This window comes from Pleurodeles waltl, chromosome 3_1 (assembly GCF_031143425.1).
Source record: "Pleurodeles waltl isolate 20211129_DDA chromosome 3_1, aPleWal1.hap1.20221129, whole genome shotgun sequence".
Lineage (NCBI taxonomy): Eukaryota > Metazoa > Chordata > Amphibia > Caudata > Salamandridae > Pleurodeles > Pleurodeles waltl.
In genome coordinates, this window is record NC_090440.1 from 1,464,100,973 (window position 1) to 1,464,119,963 (window position 18,991).

The 18,991-nt window shown below is 42.7% G+C and overlaps 1 protein-coding gene across 2 annotated transcripts in view; it reads left to right on the plus strand.

The window, feature by feature from the left end:
- RAB3GAP1 (RAB3 GTPase activating protein catalytic subunit 1) overlaps positions 1-18,991 on the plus strand; it is a 434,305-nt gene that overhangs the window by 274,729 nt on the left and 140,585 nt on the right. For both annotated transcript variants that reach the window (XM_069225057.1, XM_069225058.1), the window contains exon 18: positions 12,370-12,507. In XM_069225057.1, coding sequence (XP_069081158.1) covers positions 12,370-12,507 — 138 coding nt within the window. The remainder of the gene's footprint in view (positions 1-12,369; positions 12,508-18,991) is intronic.

The window sequence follows — 18,991 nt, forward strand, 5'->3', positions numbered from 1 at the left end:
AACTGAAGGACAGGAGTACAATTGGAAGGTTGATGATCGCTTCAGATCATTAATTTTGGGAGGAAAAGTGCTCACTGTGTGAGGCAGCTGGAAGACAAGAAATGGAAAGAGCAAAGGATGGGTTTGGTGCATCGACCTGCACAGGTTGTTAATGATAAAAAGAGACAAACTAAGGGCTTTAGTTGTTAATGAAGCATAAAATGCTGTACATTGCCATGCTAAGACGGCCATATGAAGTAGAAAATGATGCAGAGAAACATATTACAAGACTGAGCAGGGGAGTGTGTGAAAATCTCAGTGACATGAGAAGAGATGCCTTGGGAAGAGTTCTTTACAACTCATGGTGCTATCGTGCAGGCATTTACCAGGTATTATCGATCTCGAAGTCCCAACTTAAAGCTAACGAGCTTGAAGGTACTGTTTTTGTCAAGGAGCTAGCACTGCCAGTGCCTACCAAATAAAAAGCAGTAAGGTTAGACATCAATGTTTCGAGAGAGGCAATAGCAGAGGCTGTCACACAGCTCTACAACAGAAATGTTCCAGGACAGAATGGTTTCTTGGGTGTATTGTTCACAGGTTTCTTGGGGGTGACAGCTTGAACTTAGTGTATTGGTCGAAGCTTGCACTGCAGTGCTGGCCCAGGAAGAAGTATAAAGTTTACACATTGTGTTGAGGGAGGCAATAGCAGAGGAGATTACACTGCTACAGAATGGAAAGGCACCGGGACACCTTGGTTTCCAAGAGGTTTTCCACAAAAATCAAGAAACACTTATGTACCAAGAGACCCTGAAAACCATGATCCTCCTAATAGACCTTAGACATTAGTTGATTACACCAATATCGCAGCCTGGAAAGCCGAAAGATCAATGCTCATATATAAGCCTATATAATTATTCAAATTGGAGTTGAAAATACAGGCAAAGGTGTTAGCAGACTCATTACATAGAGCCATTCTGTCTTCTGGCTTTTGTGACAAGACTCTGACCCGCATTATGACTCTGGCGGTCTATAGACAGCCAGCGTCACGGTCAGACCGTCGCCAAAGTGGCATTCTGACCGCGTCATTGTGACCGTGTTGTTATTGCCACTGTCGGACCGCCGGCACCGCCGCTGTTTTGCCAACCCGACAGCCTGACAGTGCCAGCGGTCCCATTTCGCCAGGGCAGCGCTGCCCTGAGGATTACGACCCCCCTCTCTCCGCCTGCGTTTACATGGCAATTTCACTGCCATGTAAAGGCTGGTGGAGACATACACTTGGCATGGGCAGTGCAGGGGCCCCCTGGCCAACCCCCTTTCGCAAATCACTGTCTGCTTTTGCAGACGGTGATTTGCGTGACGGATGCAGGTGACCCCGACTCACAACAGCATTGTTGCTGGCTCTGTTATAAGCCCATTGTCAATGTTGTGCGTTTCCTGCTGGACTGACCCAGCAGGACACTCATAATAGGGCCAGCGGGAAGGAGACTGCACTGGCGGTCTCCTGATCGCAGGAGTTTGGCGCGCAGCCTTTTCCGCCTGCGAAACCCATAATTAGGGCCTCAGTCTAAGAGACTCTTTGTTGTCTTTGGGTATGCCCTTTGAAATCACCAAAGCATTAATGGCTCTGTAACTTTACATCAAAAAGGTGTTTCATTTAATACAATAGCCTTTTAACGCTCGTAATGGCAAGGATGGGCAAGAGGCCATACCTATAGCCTCGGACAAACTTCCATGCAAGAGATGGTGTTGTGGCATATAGCTTTTCTTTGTGGTGCGGCATACATCAAGGATGGCCAATCCAATTTTGTTGGCACTGTCTATGGAACCACTAGCGTGCTGGATAGGGAGTGATGCAATGGTGCTGGAATTTAAACTGAAATGGTTGAATTACATTAGTCACACTTGTTATACTAATGTACGTAGCAGACTCTGACAGCACAATTAATAGATTCTAGAAATAATGAGGGGTCTTAGTATACATTTGGGACTCCAGATTATTGAGAATAAAGCTATTTTGGTAAACCCATGGGCCCAGGAGATTGTAGGTAGGGTATCCCCAGAGGGGTAGCACGGTAGGCTTTAAATGTCTTGAAATATTTGACACAACCAATTGAGTGAAATTTGAACAGAGCCAATGAGCAGTTCACATCAGATGCCGGACATTTGCAGAAACACCCCTCTACAGGCTGGACAAAGGTGGATTGTCCAAAATGCTAACCTATCAAGCTTCGTATGTGCCCTTCGAAATACTCTGTATACGGTAGAAGAAAGCTATGTTACAATTGTAGAGGCAACTTGACCGATGCTGCTCTAGGATGGAGAGGCTTCTATATACATCTGGCAACTCTCCAGAGAGCAAACTATGATGGAGCGATCGACGTCCCCAACAAAGGAACATACTTTTGGGCCTCAGATTTAATGAAATTCAATGAATGGAGAACGGCAAGATTTGAATATAGATAGGGAGGCCCTGAGAAAAGTGAGGTTACCAGAATGTTATGTGTGCGGATAAACTGTCTAAGCACCGTCTGATAGCAACAGCAGTGGCGACCAAATTTAGCCCCATGTGCTGCAGTACAAGAATTAGCATTGGCTGAGAAGAGAGGTATAGATTATACATTATAGACACGAGTTGCTGAATTGAATGCCATTGGAGGGTGACATACTTGATGCTGTGGACTATAGGCACTTCACTGTCTCTGAATGAGAACATATCTATATGTTCGATGGCATCTGTCGCTGTAGATACGCATGTTTTGCATAGCTTGCCATCTGGTGTTGGGCCGGAGTGTTACAAGTTGTTTTTCTTCGAAGAAGTCTTTCGAGTCACGGGACCGAGTGACTCCTCCTTTTGTCTCCATTGCGCATGGGCGTCGACTCCATCTTCGATTGTTTTTTTTCCGCCATCGGGTTCGGACGTGTTCCTGTCGCTCCGAGTTTCGGAACGGAAAGATAGCTAATTAACAGATGTACACTGGGTAAGTGACATTTTCATTCAAGTACACAGAAGTCTATAAAACAACGCGCCATTTGACTGGAGTTGAAGAAAATGGGAAAAAGGTGTTGCTGCCATGGATGATGAAGATTGGGAGGAGTCGCTTACCTGCCCCAACCCAATGAAATCAGTAGTTGTAAAACACGAATGACTCCATTCTGAAGTGAGTAAGGATTAGATCGACCCAAGCTGCGCAGTTACACAAATAAATGCTTCTTTAGATCCTTCCTAAAAGGCAGCATCTTTTGTGTATTCCTTATATCGCCTTGGTTGGTGTGCCATAAAAAGCTCGCCACCACAGAGAAAGACTCCACACCTGCCTTTTTTGTCACATTTTTGGGAGTCACCCGGAAATGTTTATCTGCAGTTCTCAGCCTGCTTAAAGTAATTTAAAGCATTGCTCTGAAGAGTGCTTTGTGCTTCATCACTAGTGCCTTGAATTGGACAAAGCCAGCAACTGGGAGCCAGTGCACTCTTCGACAGGCTGAGAAGATGTGTGTGTTTTCAGGAAAATAAATCATTTTTCTTAATACAGAATTTTGCAGTACATGAAGCTTAAGGAAATTCCATACAGAGGTTCCAGGGAAGTAACAATGAGAAGTGGATTCTGGTTGCTGCAGTACAAGATGCTACATCCAATGTATTGAGTACCCCCCACCTGTTTAGAATGAGGAGGACACCTGCTTTAGGAGGCTGTACAGTGGTTTCTAAACTACACACTATGGCTATGTTTGTGTAATGTATGGCTCTGGAAGCCTTTATCCAGAGCTCTGAGGGAAGTGACAGTAACAGTTATCCCATTGAGGGGAGGAGTAAAATGCTGGGGATATGGGGAGATGATGGCCCACCTAAGTACTCCAAAAATACCCAGGAATGTGGGATTGGCAGTGCAAAGTGTGATACTGCAAAGCTTTGGGGGAGCTCTAAGGTCCCACAATTCACTGAAAGGTGTTGTAACATGAGAGTGTCTGGGTGCCAAGAGGGACATATTTAGTTGCAGAGGGTGCTCAGGAAAGGCACATAAAATATTGGGGCTATGGATCCCACATTGTGGTCCAGGTTGAAGTAATATGACGCTGAATGTAAAGTGTATGCTGAAGTCTGAATGTCATGTTATCTGTTTTAATAATGGATATGTATTCGTGTGAGTTCTAAGAGGAAACCTTTCAAAGGTTCCAATATTTTTCAAAATAATGCAAATAAAATGTGATATAAAAAATGTAAAAAAATACCTAATTTTACATATTGTTCTGCCAGTGAGCGATGTCTCCAGTTTCTTTAATACCATTTCTGAAAAGGTGGCATCCATCCTCACCCAATTGAGCAGAGGTTCATAAAATGAGCAATAAAAGCCCCCGCCGGCTTCACTCCCTCTTTTCTGCAGTACTTAATTTGTTATCCAAAGGAGGGATAAATCTGTTTTAAAACCATGCACCGGGCAAACAATTCACTAGTAAGTATGCAGGCTTTGATTGTCAAAATTGTCATGGAGGTGGATTTGCTGCCTCTTTTGGATTTTTAGAATCCTGATAACCCTCTTGTTTGCTTGTAGCTTTGCAGAAATTCAGAGCTAGATAAACCTTTTTTTATTTATAAGTGGGGGGAACACTGATTTCTCGGAGAGTAGCTGGTATAATATCCAGCACCAAGATATGTTGTCTTCTTTGTGACACGAGGAGCAGCAGCTGTGGTAGGCATCTGAGTACGCACCTGTACTGGCAAAGAGTCATACTCATAACAAGTGGGAAGTTACATTCAAACTTCCAAGCTTTCAGATCTTCGACGATAACTTGACTTTCCAGATTTCAAAGAAGAAGATATACTTTGATAGCTGGCTTATATTATAAGTTGTATTTTGACTACTAAGAACTTATTGAATGCCTCTGCTTATTGCTTAGAAAAATGAGGACACGACAGCAGACATCAGCTATTAATAAATACGTTTGTGTTAGTGGAGAGCTCTTTGTTTTTTTTCTGCACTTTCCTATTAAGGTACTTTGTTTCGAGGAAAGTCATTTCTTTTGTAATTTTGGGTTGCATGGGGGTCTCATTTAAGCTCTAAATAATCCTCTCACATTTCACCTTTTTATTTATTTTCCAGATGCTTGCATTGTCTTTTGAGATCGGTAAACCAAGGCTGTTCGTGGTCAAGTTTAATTCCATTCCCCACAAACATCTTTAAATAATGGCTCCTGTATAAGCTGTTACCGTGTTTGCTATTTTAACATTATCTTTAAAGTGACAAAAACACTTCCTATATGTGAATTGTAAACACCTCACTCAAAATGGGAATTGGAAAACCCAATAGGTCTTTACTAGACCAGATCTATAGATATATGGCACAGCATCAAGTCGGAAAAAGGAAAACAAAAATAAAACCTGATATGATGCTGTCAGTACTGGTCTTGTCATGTTTTTTTTTTTTTTTTACCTTCATCCAAACTCAGCAGCCACGCTGCTGTAAACATAGCTTAATAAGACATTGGCAAAGCCAAATCATAGAGGTATTTGGCTTTGCCAGTTGTTTTTTTTTACCATGCTGTCCAGCAGTGCAGTTGCTGTGCATCATCAATGAGATGTTAGTAATGTAGGTCTTTGATGTAGAATAACAGAGTGTGTTGGACATTACCAATGAGATGCACTGGAAGAGCTCTCTGGATTAGGATAGATTGATGTAATTAAGAAATTTGGTGCATCAGCAGAGCTGTGTGTGTGACTGTATCCAATGCACCTCATTCCTTCGTGCACCACTCTATTTCATTAGTACACATCGTAGTGCACTTTGGAGTGAGGTGCATTGGAAGAACTGCTTGGGAGGTTTGGTGGTTAAATAGCTGAGAGTAGTGCGCATCAGAAATCAATTGCAGCAAAAGAGATCTGTGAGAGTCTTAGTGTTTCAGTAGCAGAAAGTGAGGCACATTAGTAATGATGTGCACAGGCAGAGCTGTGCGTGAGTCTCAATGCCGGAATAACATGAGGTAAGACTCATTAGGATGGAGGTACATTGGTAGGGCCTTTTGTGGGTTTCAGTGCTACAATACAAGTGAATGCTGTTCTTCATAGATGAGGTACATTAGGGTGCTGCAATGGGGCTCAGTTTTGGAACACAAAGGAAAGTTTCTCATCAAAAGTGCTGTGAATCAGCAGATGTATGACAATCTCAGTGCTGGAAGAGAAGATGAGCGTCACATTACACGAGGTGCATTGGCGGAGCGTTGTGAGAGTCTCAACACTGGATCAGAAGATGTGTGGTGCATCACTCATCGGAGAGCTATGTGAGAATCTCAGCACTGGTACAGACGATGGGTGGCATATCACTTTAGGTGCATTGGCAGGGCTGCGTGCGTCTCAGCACTTGAACAATGTGCTGTGCATCATACAGGACGTGCATTAGCAGATTATGTGAGACTGTTGGCATTGAAACACAAAATGAGAAGCACATCACACATGAGGCCTGTCCTACTTTTTTATTTGCAGAGCCCTCAGCCCGTCTGCGGAGTCTCCGTTATCGTAAACTTACTATTAACTCGTAGTTTGTGAATAGCAACAAAATTGTAAACTTGCACAAAAGTATGCGTTCATCATTGTGAACCAGGCCCTTAGTGTTTTAACGCTAACAAGGACTTAGGTCTTATACAAACTCTGTAAAATTGATCATTCCCATGCATCTTGCAATTAGCACTGCAACTCTGCAGATAGCCTGGATGGAGTCAAAGTCTAGGTTTCTGTGGAAAGAGATGTTCTGCAACATTAGATCTTTTATATATGCACATGCTTGAATTCATTTCCTGTCGTCGGGCTGTGAATCCCTGGTACATTAAACAAGCAGTATTCATTAAAAAATATATGTACCATACAATAAACAGTGTACAATGGCCGTAGACTCAAACAACAGTCTGTTTAGTAACACATCCAACTCATTTGAAAAATCCCAAACTTCAGCCAATGAGGTGGAAGCTTAAGCACTCCTACTCCCCCTTGATGCCACCATACCTCAGCTTTCTACCACACTTTGTGTGTGGGCTCTGTACTAACCTTTTTTGTGAAACTGAAATTATTTCCATTTTGATGTACCCTGGATTTTAGCCAGCATTCTTCAGTTCTGGGTTCTGAGTTGTTTTAAGGGAGAACTTGTTACAACTCTGTGCTAGGGAAATCTTTCCTCTGTCAAGTATCTTTCACCAACTGTTACCATGACTGACAAGGAAAAGAAGTCTCTTTTTAAGACCTGTTTATCATGTGGCAGCAGGAAGACTTATGCTGATGATCCACTCTCTCTGTGTAGTTACTGTCTTTAAACTAAACATAAGAGAGCAGACTGCAATATTTGTAAGTCTTTTTCTTCAAGGACTTTTAAGGATGGAGAAAAGAGGTTGATATTATTTCTGATGAATAAGTACGATTTTCCTCGTTCTAAAGGAGATGCCTTCTCGTTAGGGGAATATTCAGCGAGAAGTGCCCCACCCCTCAAGAACTTCACCAAGGCAGTGCACAAGAAGAAACATTCACAGTTTCCGGAACATGATTTATTTGGTTCTCCGCTTGCAACCACCTCCTATGCTGGTAAGTCAGAAACCTCACAGGTGCCAAAAAGGAAAACTTCTTCAAAGGAATCCTTCTCGACATTGAAGACGTTGATCACGTTGTTGACGATAAAGTTCCTGTTGACAGCAACACCACCGACTACGGCCCTGTCGAAGTTACCATAGGCATCAAGTATGCTGTCAGTGACGAAGAGACTGTGGATGCCGACCATACTGTCGATGATGTCATTCACACCATTGTCAACAATGACCATACAGTCGACAACTACCATGCTGTTGATAGCAACTCTACCGTTGATGAAAAACGTACCTGTGCCGACTACATCCATACCATCAAAGAATATACCATTCACGTCGGCCATGCCGTCGACGCTGAAATCTATACCATTGACGACAAAGACCAGTTTAGCGACGGTGTCACAATTTGGAGTCATGAAGTCAATAGAAGACATGGATGGGGATGTTTTCTCACCCTTAAGCGTCATGGATGAGCCTGTAATTGTTGCAGTCAAACCAGGAGGAAGAAGCCAGTGATTATGCCTCACTGACTTCTTATAGCCCAACAAAATTGGATGTCAGATTCGTCTCTGATTTTGAAGAAGACTCAATGCATGAAGAAGGGTTCTACAGTGGATATGTTTCTCAGCAGGAATATGAGTCCAAAGTTAATAAATTAGAATTAAGACAGGATACTACAGACAGCCAGATGTTGTCCTAGTGCCAATGGCCTTCCTGTCAACATTGCAGCAGATGATGGATACCTTTACTAAGTTGTTACCAGCTAATATTCCCGTTACAGGGTTCCCTGCTGCTCCCATCCTTCGGCCTCCTCAACTTCCTCCTTTGCCTGCTAGGCAGCCATCAACACTACCCCCTCCTCCATTTCCAAGGAGATCAGTCCATGGAGAAGACACTGATGATGTTTAGGCTAACGGCTCTACCTATTTTGATGTGGAAGGAGAGGAAGGTGAATTACCACCAGATGGTGATGCAAGGTATGAGGAGGAGCAAGATTATATTGTCCCAAATGGAAACGATGGTCCAGTTCCAGAAGACGCTATGCATACCATCACAAATTTCATTCACTAAATGAAAGAGCGGCAAAGAAATGTAATTTACTAATTGCTTCATTGAATCAACTTGTATTTTTAATGATTTTAAAGAGCAACCACGAAAATATGTAACCTCAAACGCGATGAGGATCTGTCACCGACATCGTCCGATGACAGTCTACACAAGGCGTGAGGGACATCCTCGACACAACAAAGTCGCACACAAAAAACTCGACAAAACGGTTGAATTCTGCCAAAAAGTAGCCAGGGTAGCTCTTCTCCGGATCAGCGAGTGGCGCGGAAAGAAAAGAACTGACGTCACTGCGCAAGGGTGGCGTCTATGTACTACTCCTGACATCATCACAGTGACCCTGAAGCCTACGGAGTCTACCGATGCCACCTACGGACGCGCAAGGGTGTTGCTCGAAGAAAAATCTCTGGATCCAGTCTGACACCTGGGGGAAAATTCTAAGGTAAGGAATCTGCAACTAGAATATGTCTCTACCAGATATTTCGTTACTTAAGGTAAGTAACTTATACATCCATACCTATACTGGATTATGTCTGGTCGGAAGGTCTGAAACTAATGATGACACCTGCTACAGTTCCAGCTAAAATACCTTGTCTGGAAAAGAAGTACAAGGCTCTGAATTCGGCTACAGCATGCCTCACTGGTGATACCAGCTCAGATTCTGTAATTACTTCAGCAGCTCAGAGAAGAACCAAGGCTCCAATAAAACAGTCATCTAGTCTGCCCGACACGGACAGTAAACATATTGACAATCTGGGCCGCAGAATTTCCTCTATGGCAACAACCTCATTAAAGACTGCTAATTCTCTTGCAATTCTAGGTCGTTATGATTGTCAGATGTGGCATGACATAGCTTCATTGCTGGATCTTATTTCTGAGGACACGAGAGAAACAGTGAGTGCTATCCTAAAGCAAGGAGAACCTGACCTCTTCATTCATTATGGATGTGGCAATGGATGCTTCAGACATAGTTTTTTGTCAGTTGGCAGGAAGTGCTGTGCTACAGAGGCAAGGCTGGTTAAAATCTACAGCCTTTCATACAGATGTTCAATCCAAGGTCTCGGACATGCCTTTTTTCAGCCACACTCTTTTTGGGAAGCATGGATATGGCTTTGCAGGGCCTTAAGACAGACACTGATACTGCAAAGGCTTTTGGACTGTTGCAGTATTGCAGATCTGGAGGTTTTTTTTTTTAGGTTCTTCACAAGCTCAAACCAGTGACGATCGAAAAAGTGCTAGACTCCCAAATTGTGCACCCTCTCTTCCATCTGGTTCTGAAAAGATGAGTTTTTTTTCCCCTTTTTGCTCCCCCTTGGAATGACATACCATCGTACAAATGGGTGAAGCAGATTGTCCAGTTAGTCATACTTTGGAGTTCATCCGGAGACCTCTAGTTCCCCCAAATCCCCGCAGTAAGACAGTACAAATCCCTATTAGGCCTGATATATAAGCCTCATTCCATTCCGCAGACTTATGATGAGACATGTTCAGCAAGAACTGGATCTGGAATGGAAGCAGCTTGAAAGTTCATGGGAAGATACAATCTGTGTCACAAGGCGCTTAAAACAAGCTCTAATGTGGTGTAGGCTTCCAGCAAACTTAAACACAGCCTTTCATTCTGACCATTAACAGAAAGGTTATTACTTACCACAGATGCATCCATGCGTGCAGGAATGTCACTTCCCATGTGAACGATACCATTACCAGTGCACAGGGGTTCTGCTAATGAAAAATATTTTGGATCCAGTCTGACACCTGGGGATAATTCTAAGGTAAGGAATCTGCAGCTAGCTATAGCCTCACGAGAGAAGGCATTACCGAAGGTAACTCGTTCTTTAATGTACCAGGAATTCCCAGCCTGACGATGGGGAATGATTCAAGCATGTGAATATATAAATGATATAGGTGTTCGAGAACTGGAGTTACAAGTAAGTAACTCATTTCTTTTCATTAATAGTTGTACCAACACCTAAACAATTACATGTATGCTGAGTAAAAGGGCTGTGAAGCAGAATGTGTTATACCCATTGCCCTGAATTATGTTGCCATCAATCAAATGGCATGTTTAGACTGACAGTAAGTGACAATTACCTTGCTTTATTGGTAATTTTGCCTGATGTTTCCTTTCATAAACACACATGATCAATATTACATGTCACATTTTCCAAGATAGGAGTATTATTGTGAATAATTGAGTCTTGTGGAATGAGAGTAAAACTCCTAATTTCCTAATGCAGATGGCCCTGCTGGGAGCTTGGCCACTGTCAGCAATTAATATGCTTATCTTGACAAACTGTAGGGTGATATGGAAGAGATATGCCTATACCTGTAAAATGTAACACAGCCTTTTGTTCCAGTTTGTTTTCTCCAAAGAGGCCTTCATAAATTTGCTGATGGCAAAGATCTGCTGGTTCCTTCTTGTTTTGTTTCAAGCATTTCTCTGCAGAGTTTGGATCTGGAGAATGAGCCATTTCCTACCAGTAAAAATCAGATGTTTTTCCTAATTGTTTTTTGTTCAACCACTTTTATTGGGAGTTCACTTAAAGAAGAAGAATTTCCTCTTGAACCTGCAGAAAACTAGCATGGGAAACTGCCCATACCTTCCACCTGAAATATAGAAAGGTTTGCTGTATGAAAAGTGTTCTTGCTTCTGAGAGCCATTTGCTTAAAGTAAGCTTTCAGGTTTCAGAGAGGACTGTGACCTGCATTGGATTTCCAGTTACATAGAAGTGCAATACTCCTGAGTGGTCTGGGACCATTTGTGAGGACTACTGTGGTACTTAGATTTATGAGACGTAGGGGTACTGATAACTGGGCCTTGGAAAAGAAGACACCTGTGGGGATGGTTCATGTAAATAAATACCCCACCATTTTCATAAAGCTGTGAAGCCTTTCATAAAGATTTCTTGAAAACCTGGTGAATGGAAAACTATTTTGAAGCTTAAACCATGAACCAGACTTTTCATACCTGCTCTGAGTCAAGGTCATTGGAAATTTGGTCCATCACACAAAAGATGATGGGGAATTGTGTGCAGATAGTCAAACCACTAGAAGTCTCTTGGGGAAGTCTTCCATCCCATCAATATAGTACCATTAGTGGCCAAAGGTATGCCCAGAGTTTGATCCTTTGCTCTCACTGTGCCACTGGAACAAAGCTACACCCAACTGAAGAGGTCCAATCAGGCCGTAACCAGTCTTGGGTTGGTTGTGTTCCGTTTTTGAGAGGACCTAGTTTGCCGGTTTGGGCTGGACTACAGTTGGAACTTGCTTGTTGGCCACACTAGTTCTCTAGGCCTCAGTTATCTCTCTGAATGTTTCTTAGTGGCCTTTTCTTTACGTTTAGCACTTGTGGCTTTCCATTGATTTTTATTTAATAGATTTGTACATTAATTTTTACAGGTAACATTTTTCCCCGTAACTTTATCTTTTTGGTTAGACTTATTCTGGGCATAGAGTTACTTTATTTCTTGTAATGTGTTAGTTGTGTTATTTAGTACAACACTCCCTCCGAGGGTTGGTTATCTCTCAGTCCAAGCTACTAAAGGTGAGACAAGATGACCCATTGACAATGGTTTCCTAATGTGAGTTTTGCTGCTGAGCATTTTCAAACACGCACATTCCTCATAGTGAGAGTTTGGTATTTCTTTGAACTTCTTGTTGTCTTGTAGTCTATCTTTTTAGCTATAATTCATCTTAACAGTTTGTGGTTAGAGACGTCAGTCCATGTAGACAGACATGTTGCTCAAAATCCTTATGTGCGTGTTTTAGGAGCCCGCACCTATGACCGAAGATTCGCTGGAAGAGCAGTCTGAAGTGTTGGCGAAGCTGGGCACTTCAGCAGAAGGGGCACACCTTCGGGCCAGGATGCAGAGTGCTTGCTTACTTTCAGATATGGAATCTTTCAAGGTATGTTAAATAAACACTGCCCTAACATGATTTTTATTGCAATGTAAAAATCTAAAACTTTGAAGTAAAAGCCACAGTGTGCTATTCCTGAACAAAAAGACCATAAGATGCTATTACAGGGCTACAGCTCAGAAGAACATTCATATTTGCTGAATTATTTTTACTTACTACATGAACGTGCATAAACTATGGAAAAAACGTTTCTCCTTGCTAGAACTGGCATGGTAGGATGAGTTAAACTTATGGTCTCTCTTCTGCTGTATCTCTTTATATCATACAGCTCACACCTGGAACAGTTAGGAAAGGTACAGTGTGTAAATAAAACATGTTACAATGTATATTGTTCTACTATGAAATTTCTCTTCTGGTGCTACTGTCACTCTATAAATGTAGTTATCCTATAGACTGTCCTAGAGAGTGCCAGGCATCCCTGGGGGAGCACCGGTGACCTAGCACCATCATCATAAATGACAACGCCACAAGTTCAATTGGCATTTTCACACCCTTGGCTCTTTTACCAAGAGGTTGCTGTGCCTTTCAGATGCTTGAGTAAATATACAACAACCTCCTTTTTCTAGCTTTGAAAATTCTTTTGTGTTATTTGAGTATTTTGGTCTCTGAGCCTTAAAGTGCATTGCCTTTGAGTCTAAATCACAATAGAAGGGCTTCTCAGCATATTGCATGCTTTCCTAAAAGGCACATTGGACCCGAAGGGAATGTATTTTCTGCTTACAGTGCAAGAAATTCAACTCTGGCAGCTCCCAAGACAGCTGACTTAATAACAAGCAGATCCAAATTGTCAGTTCAGGTATTAGTTCTGCCTACCACATCAGCTTCTGTCAGACCATAACTCATTGCTTCTGATTGGGGTCAACCCATCATGCAACCCTGGCAGCAGCCAGAACACCCATAATGTCAACAAAATTGAGGTTTATTCCTTTTTTCTCACATCCATATTAACACGTTTTCTGCTTCATATAATTCTTCCTTAGCATTGGAAAACAGTCTGGGGTTTCATCCTGCTGCTTACACTAGAACTGGGAAAACCGGGCAAGAACAATAAGTATGCTGGCTTTGTTTAGCCCAGTATTACTAATGACGAGCATGTTTAAAACAGTTTGGGGGTCCTTTTACACGTTTATGATTCTCCATCTTCTGCAGCGCAGGTCATGTTGCATATCTGTTGTTCAACAAGTGTAGCTTCTGGCTACAGATGCATTGCTTATGTATGGACCTCAGAACCACTTATTGCAACTTGAAGGCAACCTGCTGTATCTCTTTTGAACATCAGACTGCAGAGAACGCAAATCCTCGTTTGGCTGTTGTTTTCCAGGGCATATTGTCATATGCCTGGGGGCTTATCCAGGTGTCTCACCAATAAGAGACCTATGGGCATAGGGAGAGTCATGCCTGTCCATCAGTGTTTTGGAGCCATATCTTTCCTTCCAAGGGCACCATGGATGAGGAGAGGAAACCTTGTGGGTTTCGTGATCTACTGAGGGGGAAGGTGGTTAGGGTAGGAGGGTTTCTAGACTGTCAACAGTTGGTGGTATGCAAACCTATAAAGTAGATGGACAAACACATTTGCAACTGATTTCTGAGTGAGAACTCTCAAGTGGAAGTTGCTTATTTTTATTTTTTTATTACTAATGTGGGATTATTCTTCTGGTGGACACATTTGTGACATGCAAAAGAATTTTCACAGAAAGTATCCCTGGGTAATGCTACATTGGACATTCAAACCTTTTACCTTGTTTAGTGTTTTCCCCTCTTATAATTTCTGGCCTGGAAGTAGGTTAAGGGTATTCCAAAACAAGAAGAAGCGCATTGCTCTGGAGAGTACTATGGCAGTGTGAAACTTTTACGCCATAGTTTTAAGTGAAGTCCTTTGTTTCTAGTAGCTTGTAGTGAAAGCGAAGTACGCGCATTGTCAGCTCTTTCCTGTACAGTATACTTTCCTCAAATGTTTTGTTGTTTCTTGTCAAGGTATCTTTTCTGATAGATATCACATAGGAATGTCACTACATAAATAAGTTTATTCAACTGCCTCTTAATTTTTCTCCTCCAACTCCTTTCGAGGCTAAGTGACCACTTTCTAACACAGGCACTTCAACAGGACATTAAATCAACTGAGCAAACAAAAAAATGACTTACCAACTCTTTAAAGGATTTGTTGGAACCTTCAGGCACCAAACCTGCATTCTTATAATAGCTGGTGTCCTGTGTCCCTGTGCTAAAAGATGACCCAGAAGTCTGAGGGACTTGCCTTGTTTACCGCTAACGGTTATGAGTGGCCTGCTGTGCTCCTTCACGGCTTTAAGTATCAGGAATTTGCAAGACAGGTATATTAACATTTGAAAAAAACTATTGTTTGGATTCTAATGCTGTTTTTTACTTTTTAACTCTGCAGAACTATACCAGTTTCAGGATCAGTGATGTAAGACATTAGTTCTCATGTAATGATTATTCTCATCCAGATCAGTTGTGTTTGTAGTGTGTTGGAACAGCTCCCAGTCACTTATAAGAGAAATGGTTAAATTTTTTGCTGGTTATTCCTTTGTTGTTCTTACATTTCCCCCTTTTACGTTGGAAACCCCTGCTGGAAGTCTTTAGTATTTAACCGAAAGTTCAGGTGATGTTTAACTTCTAGACTCAGCAAGAAGTTGCATGTGAATATTAAGTAGAGGTAGAGGGACGGAAGAGAGCTTTGGTGCCCCAAAGTTAATCTTTATAGGACTAGAACATTTGTTCCTAATTTGGTCATTTGATTTCTGCCCTTATTATTTTACTTACCCCATTTTAGGGCTTTTTTGAGTAGTTCCTGCTTTCTGTTTGAGTTTGTATGAAAATGGGACTAGTTCTATGTAAACCAAGAGGGAGTGTCCCCTATCATGGAAAAAAGTATCCATACTTGGTGACTGTTTTAACCAAGGAGTTAAAACACAGATGCCTAAAGGATCAATAACTGCATGCAAGAACATTGCAAATTTATTCCAAGGAATTACCAAAGTAATTCTTAAAACCCCATTATTGAACAAAAACATGTTTTTTTGTTGGAGATTAACAGTTGAACACATTACAGTATTTCCCTTGATTTATTGTTTTGTGACTGTGACTCATTTTTCTTATGTGATTTTAATGTGAATCAGTATCAAATATTAGTACCAGCGGTGACAGGAAAAGGAGGTTCATGTATCCTTAGTTTTGAAGTCTAATCTAGGTAGATAATAGAATGGGATCAAAAAAAGCAATTTCTGTGACAGATGAATGGCATAGTCTGAATACTGTAAAACGGGTATATCATACCTAAAAAGGCAGTAGAAGTGACTCTTTTTCTTTATTTTTGCCTTGGTTTTGACTCCACAGTGAGCTCAGTGCTAAGTCTCCCTTCTATAAAATTGCGATTTTGGACTCCCAGAGGATGATTTGCAGGGTTCTTCAGGACCTGGACTAGGGGCCTTTAATTTTGTGCCTAAAAAGTAAAAAAAATTGTCAAAAATTAGAAATCCATGATTAGATGTATAACTTAAATTTCTATGTGGACCAAATTGACCATACTGAAACCAAATGTAGTTTTTTTTTTATTATCTGGAAGAGTAAATTTAGCTAAAGAATATTAAAATAGTACCTAGGAGTCTTCTTAGGTCTCACCTGACACTGCACATGTGCTGTCGCTTGCAAGACATTTTGAATACTTAGAGGGGGCTTAAAGGCCACCATTTGCTTACCATTGGTTGGCTTCATTGCCACTGTTATTAGCTTGCTTTTCATACGTTGGTGTGTACGGCATACCTTTCCAAATCTTCGGTTTGGCCTTCTCTTGAAACATGTTCTAAGTACTTATGGCCTTCCACTGCTTCCTTAATCAAGCACTACTTTTTTCTTTTTGCCGAAGCAGTCAACTAGAGCGCCCGTCTTTTTCCTGCACTTGCTCTTGTGCACCCTTTCTACTTGTTGAGGCCCCACCCTCCATATTGTTTTGTAGTCTTTGTTGCTTGACCCCCCACTTTTGTTTTTCTTTGATGTCCCAGGTTTTTCCATGCTCCCAGGCCGTCCATACTACCATCTGTTGTCCGTGTGGTTACTCCCACCCTCTCCCTGGAATATTCCCTTGTTCATCTTGCCCTAATCACCCTCAATTCCTCTGTGTTGCCTCCCAGATTCCACCTCCCCCCGTGAAGCCTCCCATCAGGCAATAAACAAAAAAAGCATTATTGATGCAGCCAGTGCTGGCTGCAAGATTTTACTGTGTCCTCAGTTGTCCTTGTTTTCCTAAAACACATAGGCAACCATATTAACTCCATAGAAGAATCTGTGTCAAGGCAGCAGGTCAGAGGGACAACATCTGCATGTGTCCTCTCCAGAAGCTGAATAACATATATCCGAGGCAAAAATCAGCTGACAAATAACCAGAATTCATAAAATGGAAATTAATTAATTAATTAATTAATCATCCCCTATGAGACGCGGAGGCACCCACAGGAAGCATTGGCACCACATCCCATGAAGCCACCTTGCTTGAGGTAAGTAGCTAGGGTCGAAACGTTTCAGGAGGGAGAAATGAATAGTGGCCATATTAAATATCAAAGTTAGGTCAAAGTCAAGTCTGTTGTGGTGGGAATGAGGTTCCCTCATTATCAACATACAATATGTGGTCATTTGCGATCCAATATTCAAGCCAGTTAGCTCCAGTCTTCAAGAATAGGATATTGTTTTGATATTCTTTTGCTAACTCTACTGTCCTCTGTGCTGACTTGGGTCGTGACAGGTGTCTACTCCAACATTTATGCCCCATTGTAGATGATGAGGGTATTTTCAGAAACATATTCGAGGTGATGATCCCAAAATCATATTGGCTGGTGACTTTTTTTTTGGGAAGAATAAATAGACAGACATCTCCCAAAAGATACCATTAAACCCACTATTGTTAAATCATTAACTGAAATAATGGAAGGATGGATAATGATTAACATATTTAAGGCCCATGAGACAAGACCTTCTCCTGTTATTTGTATGCAAGTGGCACTCACAGGAGACTGGACTTGATCTTAGTAAAGTAGGTACAGGATCATAGATGTACAAAGGAGGGCTACCCGTCAAGATTACTGTTGGATCATTGCCAAATGATATCACATACATGGGGTTTAGAAACAGAACCAGAATACCGATATGGCGGGCAGTTGACAATAGAAGCACTGCCAAATGGGGCCTGTAAATGTTGGATATGCAAAGCTGTTAAACAATACTTTGGACACACTTAGGCCCTCATTCTGACCTTGGCGGGCGGCGGAGGCCGCCCGCCAAAGTCCCGCCGTCAGGTTACCGTTCCGCGGTCGAAAGACCGCGGCGGTAATTCTGACTTTCCCGCTGGGCTGGCGGGCGGTCTCCTTCAGACCGCCAGCCAGCCCAGCGGGAAAGAGGCTTCCACGATGAAGCCGGCTCGGAATCGAGCCGGCGGAGTGGAAGCTGTGCGACGGGTGCAGTTGCACCCGTCGCGTATTTCACTGTCTGCGCAGCAGACAGTGAAATACATGTAGGGGCCCTCTTACGGGGGCCCCTGCAATGCCCATGCCAGTGGCATGGGCACTGCAGGGGCCCCCAGGGGCCCCGCGACCCCCCCTACCGCCATCCGGATCTCGGCGGTCCGACCGCCGGGATCTGGATGGCGGTAGGGGGGGTCAGAATCCCCGCGGCGGTGCAGCAAGCTGCGCCGCCGCGGAGGATTCAATGGGGCCGCGGTACACTGGCGGGACCCCGCCAGTGGTGCCGGTCCGACCGCGGCTTTACCGCCGCGGTCGGAATCCCCATTGAAGCACCGCCGGCTTGTCGGCGGTGCTCCCGCGGTCCTCCGCCCTGGCGGTCAAAGACCGCCAGGGTCAGAATGAGGGCCTTAGTGTAGCACGAGCAGCAAAACAATGGAGCAGGAATGCTAAACCTGGTGCCGGAGGAATATATGGCTAAAATATGACAGCAAACTGTGTCTAGAAAACAAGAGAAAGACATAGTGACCCTAAACAATATTTACTAACATGCCCAAAACGAACACCTGATTGAGTGCACTTGAAACGTGAAATGACTTACATGTGGGAGGTACAAATACGCAATTATCTCGTACAGGCAAGGATTTTATAGGGAGGGTCGATAAAAGAGGAAAATGATTGGTGTGGCTCCTTAAGAAGGATGTAGCAGTGCCCAATTTAAGCTGCTCCAATGCAGTTACCATCACATGATCTATTTAATGCCACTCATATTGAGCAAAATCTACACATGATGCACAGCCATTCAGTGGTTCTGGTTTGAGGTAACATGCACCACAGCGTTGCACTGGACTTTCAGTATTAATTATGAATCAGTAATTCTCTTGGGGCTGCGCCCTATAAAAAAGAGGTAAGATGAGAAAAAAGTTTACAATCCTCGGGGCAATATCGGCCAAGAGACTTATTGTTGTCCACTGACTGGGTCAGCACCCACCTAAACACAGAAG